At 34.7% G+C, this 14968-nt stretch overlaps 1 protein-coding gene across 5 annotated transcripts; it reads left to right on the top strand.

Annotated features, from left to right (window-relative positions):
- On the top strand, positions 250-12982 carry LOC107648796. Of its 5 annotated transcripts, XM_021104528.1 has the most exons (13): positions 250-381; positions 932-1018; positions 1849-1992; positions 2755-2843; positions 3085-4655; positions 8205-8915; positions 8998-9309; positions 10416-10657; positions 10751-10963; positions 11096-11188; positions 11325-11426; positions 11530-11880; positions 12732-12982. In XM_021104528.1, the coding sequence occupies exons 7-13, from the start codon at positions 9291-9293 to the stop codon at positions 12810-12812; spliced, it is 1101 nt and encodes a 366-aa protein (XP_020960187.1). In that variant the 5' UTR covers positions 250-381; positions 932-1018; positions 1849-1992; positions 2755-2843; positions 3085-4655; positions 8205-8915; positions 8998-9290; the 3' UTR covers positions 12813-12982. The 5 variants fall into 5 exon arrangements, 2 of the variants coding, with proteins under 2 accessions (XP_020960187.1, XP_016208097.1); XM_016352611.2 differs by lacking the exon at positions 1849-1992; XR_002348862.1 differs by lacking the exons at positions 3085-4655; positions 10751-10963; positions 11096-11188; ... (1 more) ...; positions 11530-11880; positions 12732-12982 and adding an exon at positions 9423-9529 and having other exon boundaries at positions 1912-1992; positions 6607-8915; positions 10416-10500.

Here is a 14968-nt window from a genome sequence, read left to right as displayed (position 1 = left end):
ACCTTTTAAAATGAAATTCAAACTTTAGAGAATTCAAATTCAAAAATAACACTACAAAAAAAAGAGTTTAAAATGGCATTAATATTACGGCAATTTTAAAGAACCGCCGTAATACCCGGTTATTATGGCATTGTTAGTTGCTGCCATAATTAACTTTGTGTTTGGTGGCGGTTCAGGTGATTATGGCGGTTTTGAACCGCCATTTTCATACGTATATAAAACAAAATAACTGGAACCCTAGCTCATTAAACGAAACACATCCAGACAGCGCTTTCGATCTCCCTTCTCTCTCCTTCGTCTCCTCCGTGTAACGAAGCCCTCCGACAACGCCGTTCTTCCCTCTCTGGCTTCTCCTCTCTCCGCCGGTTACCATTTCTCTAGGTACCTCTCCTTCTCAAGTTAAACTGAAATAGTTATTGATTTGTTTCTCTGCACTCCCTCTCAAGTTCTTTACACAGAGAGCTTCTTCATTTTGGTTTCTTCGTTTTTGCTGATTTTTGGTTTGCTTAAATGAAAATCTCATGAATTTCGATCAAGGTGTGAGCCACTCATAGATCTCTACACTGCACACCCAGTTTCCTTTCTCCATTTCTCTCATCCTTCACCTCCATGCAACCTAACTCAATCCAGATCCACTAGTGCAACTTTTCTTCTTCTTCTTCTTTTCGTTTGAATTTTCACTGTGTTGTGCAGTTTTTGCAATCGTCGTCGTTTTCACCGGTATCTTGTGTTGGTTAATCATTGTCATTTTTTAAAATCCCTAATTATTTAAAATTGTAATTTTAAATCGTTGATCAATAAATCTGTACATGAAGTTTCGTCAAATCCTTATTTCCCAATTTCCATGCTCGTTATTTATTCACAACAATTAATAATGATTAATTAATTAATTATTGTCACCGTTTGACCTCTCTTCTTTGTTTGTTTGTAGAAAATTGAAAACATGGTACCAGAGAGGCCGTGAAAGCTAGATAGTCAGATCTCATTTACAGAAAGAGAGAAAGAGAAAGCCACGACGGTAAATCCTTCTTTGGAGATTAATGTAAAATTGTTTTTGTTGTTGATAATGGTATTAATAATAATTATTTCTCTTCCTTGTTCTCGTTCATATATATATAGTGATTGATTGAGCTGTTCAGAACATATATACTCTAGGCTCTGTTGTTTACTAGGATTTTGTTTTTACAATTCATTTGCTACGTGATAATTGAATTGCTGGTTTTCTGTGCTATTAACGCTTTCTTATTGTTTCTCATGTGAAGGTTTCTTCTTATTTGTTTTTCTGAGCTGTTACCAGCTGGTTTCATATATCCTTTGCTAAGTTTTGTTTTTTACAGAACATTTGAACTTGTGTTTGGTAGGTGATGTTACTTTGCAATTGGTTTGTTGGGTTTTGGTCATTCAGATTGCAGTTTTTGAGCTTGGGGACCATTCTTGATGCAATTGTTGTTTACTAATTAGTCTTATTCTCCATATTCTTATGTTCTTAATTGGTGAATTTGCTAGACTTAGTTCTGGAAGTTTTAGTGTTTTCTTTGTGTGTCTTGCTCATTAATCATTAAGTTTAATGATTGAATTTCCATTATTTGAAACAATGGAATCAGAAATGGTATCTCAATATGGAGTGAAATTCTAACTTCTAAAGGTTCATATTTTCTAACTTTTACAAACCAGCTAGTAGTTTCAGATTTTGTTCTGCCTTTATTTTTGGTATCTTATTTGTACATGTCTTGAGAGTCAACAACTCCATACACAAACTTTACTTCTACATTCCTATGTAACAAAATGAATCTATCTATGAACTCTACAAAGGATGATTTGGTGTATCTGGCATATTTGAGTAATCAGAAACCTCCAGTACCAGTGGGTGTATGTCTGATTTTGGATTATATTGCTGAAACACTACAACAGAAGCAGAAGTGGAGAAATCTGAAGAAGCCAAGTAGCTTCCAACAGGACCAAGCTCTGAATAATCACTTGTGTTTACCAAAGGTGCTACTTGTGGAATCCTACCTACCAAAACTAGATTGCTCCTACTCTTTTCCATCAATACATTTTTAACATCATCTTTGTTTTCCACCAACCTTTCCTCATACACTATAGATTCTTCACTACTACTGCATACACTTAAGAACTCAGACCAAAACTGCATAGACTTAAGAACTCATACCATAGGCTAGTGCTTCGCGGTCATCACGTCTTCCAAAGAATGCAGCCACTACATTGTAGAAAATAAGTTTTAGTGTTTTCTTTTAATGATTTACGTTACTTCTTTTTGGTTCAGTTGTTTCTTTTCTGTATTTAATAGCTTAGTTTTAAGGTTCTAAGATTTCCTCTATCACTTGAAGACCAAGACTTCCCTTTCTGAGTGAAGAGCAGCAGTGCCTGAATTGAATGCATGCTCTTTTTGTCATGTGAATATATATAGGTGGGGCCTATATCTATTTGTATGTCACTGGGATTGTAATCAAGTATGAATATATTACAGTTTGGAGTTTGGACTCCACCAGTTACACTAAACCTTATAATACTAAGTTACTAACAGTTTGTACTCTGTACCCATTAGCTTGACAACCACATATTGTTGTAATATAATCTGTTTAATTAAATAATAAATAAAACAGTATAATATATGAATATAAAACTAATTAGTTAGTTAGTTAATATAATACGAATTTTATACGAATTGTTTTTATAAATTATAATTTGAGAATAATATATTTGCTTTATTTTTTGTCTCTTTTTGTCTTGTAGAAAAAAATTAATTTGCATATATACAACTACTTGAGAAGGAAAAGTTCATAAAGCCACTGTAACAGCCACAAAATTATCATTTGAAAGAGGTAATTATAATTTTTTTTATAATTTCTTTTAGAATACTATTTAAGTATTTGTTTGATATCTAATTTGCACATACAAGAATTTCTTTTTATAATAGCGCCTGCTGATGTATACTAGTTAGTTGCCTAGTAAATATGAGAGAGAGAGAGAGAGAGAGAAAGAGAGAGAGAGAGATTTATTTTTAATGAATAGATTTTTTAATATTCCTCTTTGTTGTCCCTCTTCGTCATGTCAATTGATAAGTCATGGATTGGAAAACCACGAAACACGCACGAGTATAAAGATGGTCTAAACAAGTTTTTGGATTTCGCCTTTGAGCATCGATCTCTCAGGGGTCGTTAAATTAAATGCCCTTGTCCGGTGTGTGATTTTGGCAAGTGGCAAACAAGAGAGGAAGTTTTTGAACATTTAATAGTCAAGCCATTTCCAGAAAACTACAAAGTTTGGTATTGGCATGGTGAAGAAGCAGTGGAGTTGGGTCACAAGCTCATCAAACTAGTCAAATTGTACAAGATGATTCGACATCTCAACATCCAATGGTAACAACGCTCAATGACGCGTTTGGAGTTGCTGGACCTGACTTGAATGAAGATGGAGATGGAGATGAATACAACATAGAAGATGGAGATGGAGATGAAGACAACATAGAAGATGCAGAAAATGAAGAGCACAATGGAGAAAATGTAGAATTTTACAAGTTGTTGGAAGATGGTAATGAGCAATTGTATGAAGGGTGCACAAAGTATTCAAAACTGTCTTTCTTGATTAGTCTGTATCACATAAAGTGCTTATACAGAATAAGTGACAAAGCCATGACCGAAATCCTCAAGTTAATAAAAGATGCTTTTGGAAATGCGAAGATTTCAAACACATTCTATGAGGCCAAGAAAATCATAAACAAACTAGGGCTTAATTATACCAAGATACCTGCTAACCCTAATGACTGCATGTTATATTGGGAGGAGGATGAAGATTTGCAAGAATGCAAAAGATGCAAGACATCTAAATGGAGTGATGCTAAAAAGAAGAAACCGGCAAAGATCTTGCGATACTTTCCACTAAAACCGAGACTTCAGCGATTATTCATGTGTTCTAAGACTGCACAATTAATGCAATGGCATGCTTCGGCAGAAAAGAAAGATTCGAAGATGAGGCATCCGCGGGATTCTGAAGCTTGGAAGACATTCGATTTACTTCATGATAAGTTTGCCGAAGATCCTCGAAATGTACGTCTTGGTCTTGCAGCTGATGGATTCAACCCTTTTGGAACTTTGCGTACAAACTATAGTGTTTGGCCAGTGGTGCTTATTCCATACAATCGACCTCCATGGGAGTGCATGAAGCCAACATCACTTATCTTGTCAATGATTATTCCCGGAGAGAAAATACCGGGAACAACATAGACGTATACTTACAACCTCTTATCAAAGAGTTAAAAGATTTGTGGTATGATGGTGTTCAAACATTCGATAGGTTCAAGAATGAAATGTTTACATTGCGAGCAGCATTAATGTGGACAATTAGTGATTTTCCAGGCCTTGGTAACCTATCTGGGTGGAACGTACACAGTAAATATGCTTTTCCCACATGTAACTTCAACACTGATTCATATAGATTAAAGCATGGTGGAAAATGGTATTTTTTGGGGCATCTCCGTTTCTTAGAAAGGGGTCATAAGTTTAGGCTAAGTCGTGCAAAATTTAATGGAAAAGTTGAGTTGAGGGATTCCCCAGCAGCACTAACAGGGTCAGAAATATTGGAACAACTTGAAGGCATCAATGTTTCATTTGGGAAGGAACTACAGGCAAGTAAAGGTAAGAGGACTCACATGAACTGTTGCTCCTGGAGTCGCCAAATAGGTATTAGCCGATCTTATTAATATGGAATCCATTTTAACAATTAAAACTTGTCCCGAATGTAAACGTCACGCGCCACCAATGACCTCCACGGCCATCGCTGACGCGTCGGGGGCACTGTTACGGCCTGGCCCAAAACTCGCGCGGGTCAGCCCGACCCGAGTCCACGCCGGCCCAATGGTGCGTCCTCCACCCGACCCGGACACGCGTCCCGTACGGCTCGCTCACAGCCGTGGGACAACACCTTTGGGGACGTGGGCCTGCTCATCCGAAGGGCCCACCACTGACATGTATATAAGGGGGAGACTGGCTCTCCCCCCAAGGTACGTCCCATTCACACATCATTCCCTCTCCGCCTGCACATATTCTGACAAGGGCGTCGGAGTGTCTTTGCAGGTGGCACCCCCCTTCTCCATCAGAAGTGCTCGGGACCTCGCTCGCCCGGAACCAGGAGGCCACGACCAGGCGAGCCTTTCCACCCTCCGAAGTATTGACCTCAGGGTCCTGATCCAAACCGTCCGGTACCCGACTTATCGAACATTATATTATAAAATTATTCTTTTAAAAATTTAAACTAATAAAAAAATAATATAAATAATTATATTTCTGACAGAAAAATAAATCACAAAACTCAAAAGGCTAAAATAATATAATAAATAAAAGAAAAAGGTTTTAATAATGAAGACAATGCTGTGTTGAGGAAGAGAATAAAAGAATCACTACTTTGTAGCAATATATAGTAACTTTAAAATATCAAAAAGTCAAAGTGATCTACTATGGGAAGGTGTATGTGAAAAACTACTCTTTCTTCTAAGTGAAGGACCAGTATATAGATATATTGGGAAGTGCATGGTATGAGGGAAATCAGGACCTTGTCTTACTCTAATTGATGTTATTTTGGGGATTGGATTATCATCATTCATGTATGTTGCCCAACCTTTTTAATTAGGTTCCTAATTCATATTGAAATTTGGACTCTTAGGCTATAGTTCCTAGTCACAATAGTATTATTTTTCCTTTTCAATTTTATATAGGGTTACGGTGTTTATATATTTGAATCATTTCCTAGCACTTGATCTGTGATAATGGAGAGGATAAAAAAAACATTATCATTATATCAATAACGCTTTTTTAGCTATTGAATAAAATATTGGCGTATTAGTGTATGTGGACTCATCACTCATTGTGGTTTTCAGGAGAGTTGGGTTTTATTCTAAAAAATAAAAAAGAATGAAATTGGAAATATTTGGATAAAACTGAAAATAAATAGTAACGACCTAGCAAAGATAGATTATTATTTTAATAAAAAAATATAATATCAATAATATGACCATCTACTTTTTTAGTTAAGCACTTTAAATTTAGATCCTAGTGTAATTAAGATTCCTCCTGAACATGTATGCGAGAGAAATTAAAGCCTAGTAGTTAATTACTTAATTACTTGCAACTTTTGGTACTACTATGTACAGGCAGTATAATATACAAATATAAAACTAATTAGTTAGTTAGTTAATATAATACGAGTTTTATACGAATTGTTTTTATAAATTATAATTTGAGAATAATATATTTGTTTTATTTTTTGTCTCTTTTTATCTTGTAGAAAAAAATTAATTTGCATATATACAACTACTTGAGAAGGAAAAGTTCATAAAGCCACTGTAACAGTCATAAAATTATCATTTGAAAGAGATAATTATAATTTTTTTATAATTTCTTTTAGAATACTATTTAAGTATTTGTTTGATATCTAATTTGCACATACAAGAATTTCTTTTTATAATAGCACCTGCTGATGTATACTAGTTAGTTGTCTAGTAAATATGAGAGAGAGAGAGAAAGAGAGAGAGAGAGAGAGAGAGAGAGATTTATTTTTAATGAATAGATTTTTTAATATTCCTCTTTGTAGTCCCTCTTCGTCATGTCAATCGATAAGTCATGGATTGGAAAACCACGAAACACGCACGAGTATAAAGATGGTCTAAACAAGTTTTTGGATTTCGCTTTTGAGCATCGATCTCTCAGGGGTCGTCAAATTAAATGCCCTTGTCCGGTGTGTGGTTTTGGCAAGTGACAAACAAGAGAGAAAGTTTTTGAACATTTAATAGTCAAGCCATTTCCTGAAAACTACAAAGTTTGGTATTGGCATGGTGAAGAAGCAGTTGGAGTTGGGTCACAAGCTCATCAAACTAGTCAAATTGTACAAGATGATTCAACATCTCAACATCCAATGGTAACAATGCTCAATGACGCGTTTGGAGTTGCTGGACCTGACTTGAATGAAGATGGAGATGGAGATGAATACAACATAGAAGATGGAGATGGAGATGAAGACAACATAGAAGATGCAGAAAATGAAGAGCACAATGGAGAAAATGTAGAATTTTAAAAGTTGTTGGAAGATGGTAATGAGCAATTGTATGAAGGGTGCACAAAGTATTCAAAACTGTCTTTCTTGATTAGTCTGTATCACATAAAGTGCTTATACAGAATAAGCGACAAAGCCATGACCGAAATTCTCAAGTTAATAAAAGATGCTTTTGGAAATGCGAAGATTTCAAACACATTCTATGAGGCCAAGAAAACCATAAACAAACTAGGGCTTAATTATACCAAGATACCTGCTTGCCCTAATGACTGCATGTTATATTGGGGGGAGGATGAAGATTTGCAAGAATGCAAAAGATGCAAGACATCTAAATGGAGTGATGCTAAAAAGAAGAAACCGGCAAAGATTGTGATACTTTCCACTAAAACCGAGACTTCAGCGATTATTCATGTGTTCTAAGACTGCACAATCAATGCAATGGCATGCTTCGGCAGAAAAGAAAGATTCGAAGATGAGGCATCCGCGGGATTTTGAAGCTTGGAAGACATTCGATTTACTTCATGATAAGTTTGCCGAAGATCCTCGAAATGTACGTCTTGGTCTTGCAGCTGATGGATTCAACCCTTTTGGAGCTTTGCGTACAAACTATAGCGTTTGGCCAGTGGTGCTTATTCCATACAATCGACCTCCATGGGAGTGCATGAAGCCAACATCACTTATCTTGTCAATGATTATTCCTGGAGAGAAAATGCCGGGGAACAACATAGACGTATACTTACAACCTCTTATCAAAGAGTTAAAAGAGTTGTGGCATGATGGTGTTCAAACATTAGATAGGTTCAAGAATGAAATGTTTACATTGCGAGCAGCATTAATATGGACAATTAGTGATTTTTCAGGCCTTGGTAACCTATCTGGGTGGAACGTACACAGTAAATATGCTTGTCCCACATGTAACTTCAACACTGATTCATATAGATTAAAGCATGGTGGAAAATGGTGTTTTTTGGGGCATCGCCGTTTCTTAGAAAAGGGTCATAAGTTTAGGCTAAGTCGTGCAAAATTTAATGGAAAAGTTGAGTTGAGGGATTCCCCAGTAGCACTAACAGGGTCAGAAATATTGGAACAACTTGAAGGCATCAATGTTTCATTCGGGAAGGAACTACAGGCAAGTAAAGGTAAGAGGACTCGACGAAAAGTTGTTGAAGAAGATGATGAATCGGGGATGTGGAGGAAGAAAAGAATATTTTTTGATCTTCCTTATTGGGAGTCTAACTTATTGCGCCACAATCTAGATGTTATGCATATTGAAAAGAATGTTTGCGACAATGTGTTATACACCTTTCTCAATGAGACTGGAAGGTCAAAGGATAATCTCAAAGCTCGTAAGGATCTTAAAGAAATGGGTATAAGAAAAGATTTATGGCCAGATGAAAATGGGAGATATCATCCATCTTTGTTCACAATGTCAAATTCTATGAAAGATATATTCTTGCGTACTATAAAGAATATTAGAGTACCAGATGGTCTCTCGAGTAATATTTCACGGTGTTTGACCTGAAGCAAAGAAAGCTCTCTGGATTGAAGAGCCATGATTGTCACGTCCTTATGCAGCAACTATTACCCATTGCCATACGTAATGTGCTACCAGATAAAGTTACTGTAGTGCTAATAGAGTTGTCTTCATTCTTTCAACAGTTGTGCTCTAAAAGCTTAAGTCTTACTGAACTTGAGAAGCTCCAACCTCGAATAATCCTTACCCTTTGTCATTTAGAAATGTTGTTCCCTCCTTCTTTCTTTACAATCATGGTTCATTTAACCTGTCATCTAGTTGATGAAGCAAAACTTGGAGGACCAGTACACTATAGGTGGATGTATCCTATTGAGAGGTAAATATCTCTTTTCAATCATTGTTCATTTAACCTGTCACTTAGTTATATCTTGCTTACTAAAGCCAATTATACAAACTAGGTATTTAGGACATTTGAAGTCCTATGTACGAAACAAAGCTAAATCAGAAGGTTCTATAGCTGAGGGATATGTGGCTGAAGAAGCTCTTACATTTTGCTCTTGGTACTTAGAAGGGATTGAGACAAGATTTAATAGGCCACCACGTGTTGATGATCGTCCGGATGGTAATTACAGTACACATGTTGATTCACTTTTTTCACAAATGGGTAACTCTAAGGGAGCTTTCACAGTATTTGAGTTGTCACCTATGGAAAAAAAACAAGCACATCGCTATGTGGTTCTAAATTGTCCGTATGTCAAACCGTTCATTGAGTAAGTACTTAAGGATTTGCGTACATGTTTTTTATTGCCAAATGCCTAAACTTTGCATTTTTATTTACTTGAAAATAGTTGTTTAGTTAGAGTTAAACTTCTATATCTGACAGTGACTTTAAAGATTTTGTACGAAGACGATCTAAGGGGTAGAAGGCCTTCAAATGTAGAGATAGAAAAAAGAGTCAATAAAGATTTTGTTACTTGGTTTCCTACGCAGGTAAATAGAAAAATGATAAGTTTTTTGCTAATATTGAGCAGTATTTGTGGATATAATAACTAATATGTTGTTCTATCATAATAGCTTATGAACCCAGACATTATGAACCCAAACATTATTATCAATAGCATTAGAAATCTGAAAAGATACTACTTTTCTTTATGCCCATGAATAAGTCTCAAGTTTGTAGACTTGTAGTACAAGAATTAAAAATCATTCAGATCTACTTTTGAACCTAGGGAGTAGCGCCATACATCAAGGCTTTTTTTTGGGTATTAAAACGGGACTTAAAAGCCTGAAAAGAATAACGAAATTAGATGCAAACTACTCAGTCTAAGAGGCTCCTCTATCACCTTCTTGAAAGATTTTGATTAGCTCTGAAGGAATAGCAAGGCTTTAATGAATTATTAGTGGTCTGGTGCAGAATGCTAGAACAGATCGGAGTGTACAGAGAAAAACTATCATATCCATGTTAGAACAGATCGGAGTGCCAGCTTTAATGAATATTAGTGGTCTGGTGCAGAATGCTACATAATCTGAAGTGATTTAATGCTGTATAGTTAGTTTTTCATTGTTTAAAATTATTGGTTTAATATAGAACAGTGCTTTGTAATGATAAATCTATGTAAAAGGCTAGGCCTATTATTAATGAAATTTTTCTGTCCAAAAAAAAAGAAGCAACAGATCCGAGTAATGTTCTAATGGGAAGGGAACAAAATTCTGGCAGCAATACCCAAAAAATTAAAGCAGATTAACATTAACTAAACTGTATTTTAGGGCTTTAATTAAATAAGACTTTACCATTTTATTAGTAAAGCGAATTTTATTTATTTTATTCTTTAGTCGCTCATTTACTCATTTATTTATACTCATTTGTCTATTTTAGATGAATATGAAAATAGTACACGCCTTCATTTATTAGCGAAGGATGTGCATAATTTGCCAGAAGGTTTGCGCATAGTCGTCAATTTTGATAAGCATCATGCAGCAATAGGAGAAGCAGCTGGACTCCTTGCAGGAGTTTGTGGGCAATTGGCCACTGATTATGTAGCATTTCCAATCAGTTTTGAAAAGTGGTCAGACATTCCAGCAAGCTTTTTTGAAAATCAATGGAATATTTTTTTCCTAGTAAGAAGATTACTCAAACTCTAAAGCTTATTTCTTTGCCATTATTTAGTTATATTTGCTGGTTAATATATATTCTTTGTTATAATATTGAAGGCTCGATTTTGCTTCAAAGTGAGTGATAACTTGGCCAAACGATTTTTGCTGCAATCACTTGGCAAAAAATGGAGGGAACATAGGATAAAGCTTTGGAATGATTTTTATGATCCGAGGTTGAGTAAAACCGAGATCATAAATAATGCACCAGAAGATATTGCTCCTGATCAATGGGCTTTATTTGTAGAATATCGTTTGAAGCCTGAAACTCAGGTAAGTACTTTCTCTCCTACTAAAAAGCCTTATATGAAGCAGATATTGTTGCTGCCTGCTCTTGTATTTTATTTTATATAGAGTTGAATGCATGTTTGTCTCTATTTAATTGTGTCCAAATTTAACTTGCAGAAACTTTGTAAGAGGAATCAAGAAATTCGACAAAAACAAATAATTTCTCATACTTCAGGTGCTAAATCAATTGCAAGAAGAAAGGCTGAATTGGTAATCAATTAATGCATGCATATCTAATCTATCTCAAATATAATGCATGCATCATCTCTTAATTTTCTGCATATCTAATCTAAGTTAGTAAGCTACTATTTTTTGATCGAGTCTTTCTAATTTTCTTAAATTTTAGACGGAAGAGACGGGAAAAGAAGTTAGTAGGGTTCAAATGTGGGACATCACTCACAAGAAAATAGATGGAAGTTATGTTAATGAAAAGGCTAAAGAAATAGCGGTAAGACTAAAGTGCAATAAGTAACTTGTTTGTATTTCTTTTTCTTTCTTTTTTATAAGATAATACTATTTTTGATTCTTTCTCTTTCTTTTTATATATGGAGGAGAAGATTGAAGCACATAGTAGCCAACAACCGATGGAATCAACTGTTAATTCTCCTCTTGATGCTCTTGGAGTAGTTTTTGGGAAAGAGCACCCTGGTCGTGTTCGAGGTTTAGGTATGGGAGTTGTTCCAACAATTGCTTTCAAGAACAACACTACAAGGATTAGTCAAATGAATTTAGGTTCTTCAAATGATGTTGGCACATCATCTACTTGTGGTTCAAATGTGCAAGAAGAGTTAGATGCCGTTAAAGCGCAATTGCAAGCGCTAGTCTCCTATATTGCTTCTAAGGAAGGAGGTAAAATTCCAATACAATTGGCTGGAATGTTCCCTACTCAACAAGTTTCACAGGTACATTCATATTTTGCTTATGATTCATATTATTAATATAATTAGTAGTAGTGCTAGCTTATGCTAGAATGATAGTAAACCTTGTCTTGTGTGTACAGTATTTTGCATTAATATTTTGAGGAAAGACTATACTATTATGTTTTAATCGAACTTTGATTGGTTGCTTGCTTGCTATCTTCTATGTAAAAGGAGATGGGACCTTGGTAGTTGGTAGTAATGGGATATTGGCTTCATTTCATCCAGCTCTGCATTAGATGGGTAAAAGATCCTTTTAATACTGAATTGCAAATTATATATTTTAAATAAAGCTATATCAAATAAATAAATAAACAGGGTTAGTCATAATTTTAATTTTGCCATCAACCTTAAGTTTGTTCACTCTTCACACCAAGCAAACCTTCGGGTTAGGACGCGCTCAATGATATTTAATTTTCCCAAATGAAAATATCTAATGATACAGGAAACCTATATAACTGAGTATAGTATACAGTGTGCTGATCAAAGTATAGTTTTCCAATTGTAAAGAGTGTGACTGAGGGAGGAGCTAGTTAGGAGGGGCCATGAATCAATTCCAATCATGTATTCTTCTTTTATCAAAACCCTGGGCATATGTGAATGAAAACTATGGGTGAGATACAGAATTGATAGTATATGTTCTTTTATCAACTGTTAATTCTTGACTTGCTCAGTTGCTATGTATCAATGCTATGTAATTAGACATGATAAATGTGTGAAAACAGAGTCAAATTTTTATTGTATCAATGCTATGTAATTAGACATGATAAATGTATATCAATATATGCCTTTTTCTTGCATTTCTTGTGCTCATAATAGTTATATTTTTATTGTAGGGATTGGATCAGGAGAGTGAGATTCTATCACCAAAAGAGTTAGGAAGTAGGTCTTATGGAGCAAGCAACAAGGAAGCATGACCTTGTTTGATATGTTAAGACGTATATTAAGAATTATATGTTAAGACGTATTATTGAAAAATGTTACTTTGATACTTTGTTTTTGGATTATGACATTTCAATTATGACTTGGATTATGACTTTTGGATCATGTATGAATTAAAATCATCATATGATGTTTGATTTATGACTATGCCTTTTGGTTATTATGAGATTTTTAAGTGAGTTTCAAAAATATCACTTTAAATTGGTAGTTTCAATCTTATTTTAAAAAGCATTAAATTGTCATCATAATTAGGTACAAACGGCGGTTAGAAACTCTCATTTTAAATAAAAATGATGCCATTATATGCTGGTAGAAACTGCCATTTTAAACACAAAAGATGCCATTATAACCTGGTAAAAACGTAGAAACTGCCATTTTAAACACAAAAGATGCCATTATAACCTGGTAAAAACGGCGCCTAGAAACTACCATTTTAAACACAAAAGATGCCATTATAACCTGGTAAAAATGACAGTTGTAATGGTAAAAACGGCGGTTTTCAACCGCCATTTTAAACAAAAATGAAGCCACAATATTCTGGTAAAAACGGCGGGTGTTCAAAAACTGCCATTTTATGCGGAAATAACGGCGGTTACAAACCGCCATTTTAACCCTAAAAAAATCGCCGTATTATCCACAGGTTATTACGGCGGTTTTTTGAAAACCGCCGTAATAACCAGAATGGCGCCCAGAATAACGGCGTTTCTTGGAGGCGCCAGTTTTGGTCATAATGGCGGTTCTAACCGCCGTAATTTTCCAAAATAACCGCCGTTTTAACCCCTTTTTTTGTAGTGTAATAGGATTCAAATTTTTTTTTTTGGTATTTACAATAGAATTAAATTTTGACCACATATTTATCAGATGGGTCAGGCTTGATTTAGCAAAAGCCCAGATAAGCCCAATCCTAACAGCAAAGAGTCCCAAAATAAAGTACATTAATAAATAACCAATTTGGGTTGGTCAATTGGTCAGTTTACTCGTCCGTTTAAGTAAGTGTTAGAGTTCGAATCCTGTCTTGTGTATAGGGTTGGAAGTGAGTCAAGCTAGCTCATGAGCCAGTTTGAGCTCGACTCATTAATAGCTCGATAAGCTGAACTCGTGAGCTGGTGAGCCGATCTTAAGCTTGGATTTGAGCTTATAAATTAAATGAGTCGAGCTTGAGTTTGGATAAGCTCAGCTCATTAGCTCGTGAGCTGGCTCGATTATATATATAATATTAAAAGTATAGATAAAATGCATATAGGATATGCGTATTAATATATATATATATATATATATATATATTTAATGTTGTTAATTGTTTAAAATTTTATAGTCATTTTTTATATATAATTTTTATTTAGAGTATAAATAAAAAATTTATAATTGATAGATAGACAATATATTAAATTTATTTTTTTAATATTTTTTAATATATATAAGTTATAATTTGTTGATATAGAATTATAGATTATGTTCCTATTATTTGAGCTAGCTTGTGAGTTCGAGCCAACTCGTGAGCTTTCGTTGAGTCGAGTTTGAGCTTACGTAATAGGCTCGCTTGTTAATGAGTCGAGCCGTGAGCCAAATTTAATTTTCATGAGCCGAGCTTGAGTTTGGTCTAACTCGACTCAACTCGGCTCACTTCCAACCTTACTGATGTATGTAGTAATTTATTGGTTAGTAATAAATCTTTAAATAGAGTTTAGATCTATAAGAAATTAATTTTTAATCTATTGAATTAAAAAATACCGTGAATAAAAAAAACTACGTTAATAAATAAATAGAGGTTTTAGGCTTTACAGTGACTGCAATTTACTTTTTTTGTCATTTAAGTTTTTGTCAATTTACTTTGTACAATTTAAATTTCTTGCAATTTACTTTCTGTTGATCAATTCTCACTCAATTCACCACTGTTAGCTTAACTAAACTAATCACCTCACTAAAGTTGCTTGATCCATTAGTTCTCGTGAGATCGATCTCACTCTAAGTAAGTTTTGTTACTTAATGACAACCTGATATACTTGTCGGTAAATTTGTGTGGAATCGATTTTCCCTCGTCAACTTCCTAACATAAACTTGATCAGCATATATATATATATATATATATATATATATATATAAAATTAGCCTTTCTTAATAGTTAATGTAT

Source organism: Arachis ipaensis, chromosome B06, assembly GCF_000816755.2.
Source record: "Arachis ipaensis cultivar K30076 chromosome B06, Araip1.1, whole genome shotgun sequence".
Lineage (NCBI taxonomy): Eukaryota > Viridiplantae > Streptophyta > Magnoliopsida > Fabales > Fabaceae > Arachis > Arachis ipaensis.
The sequence above is the reverse complement of the archived record's forward strand: the minus strand, read 5'-3'. Positions and strand labels throughout refer to the sequence as shown.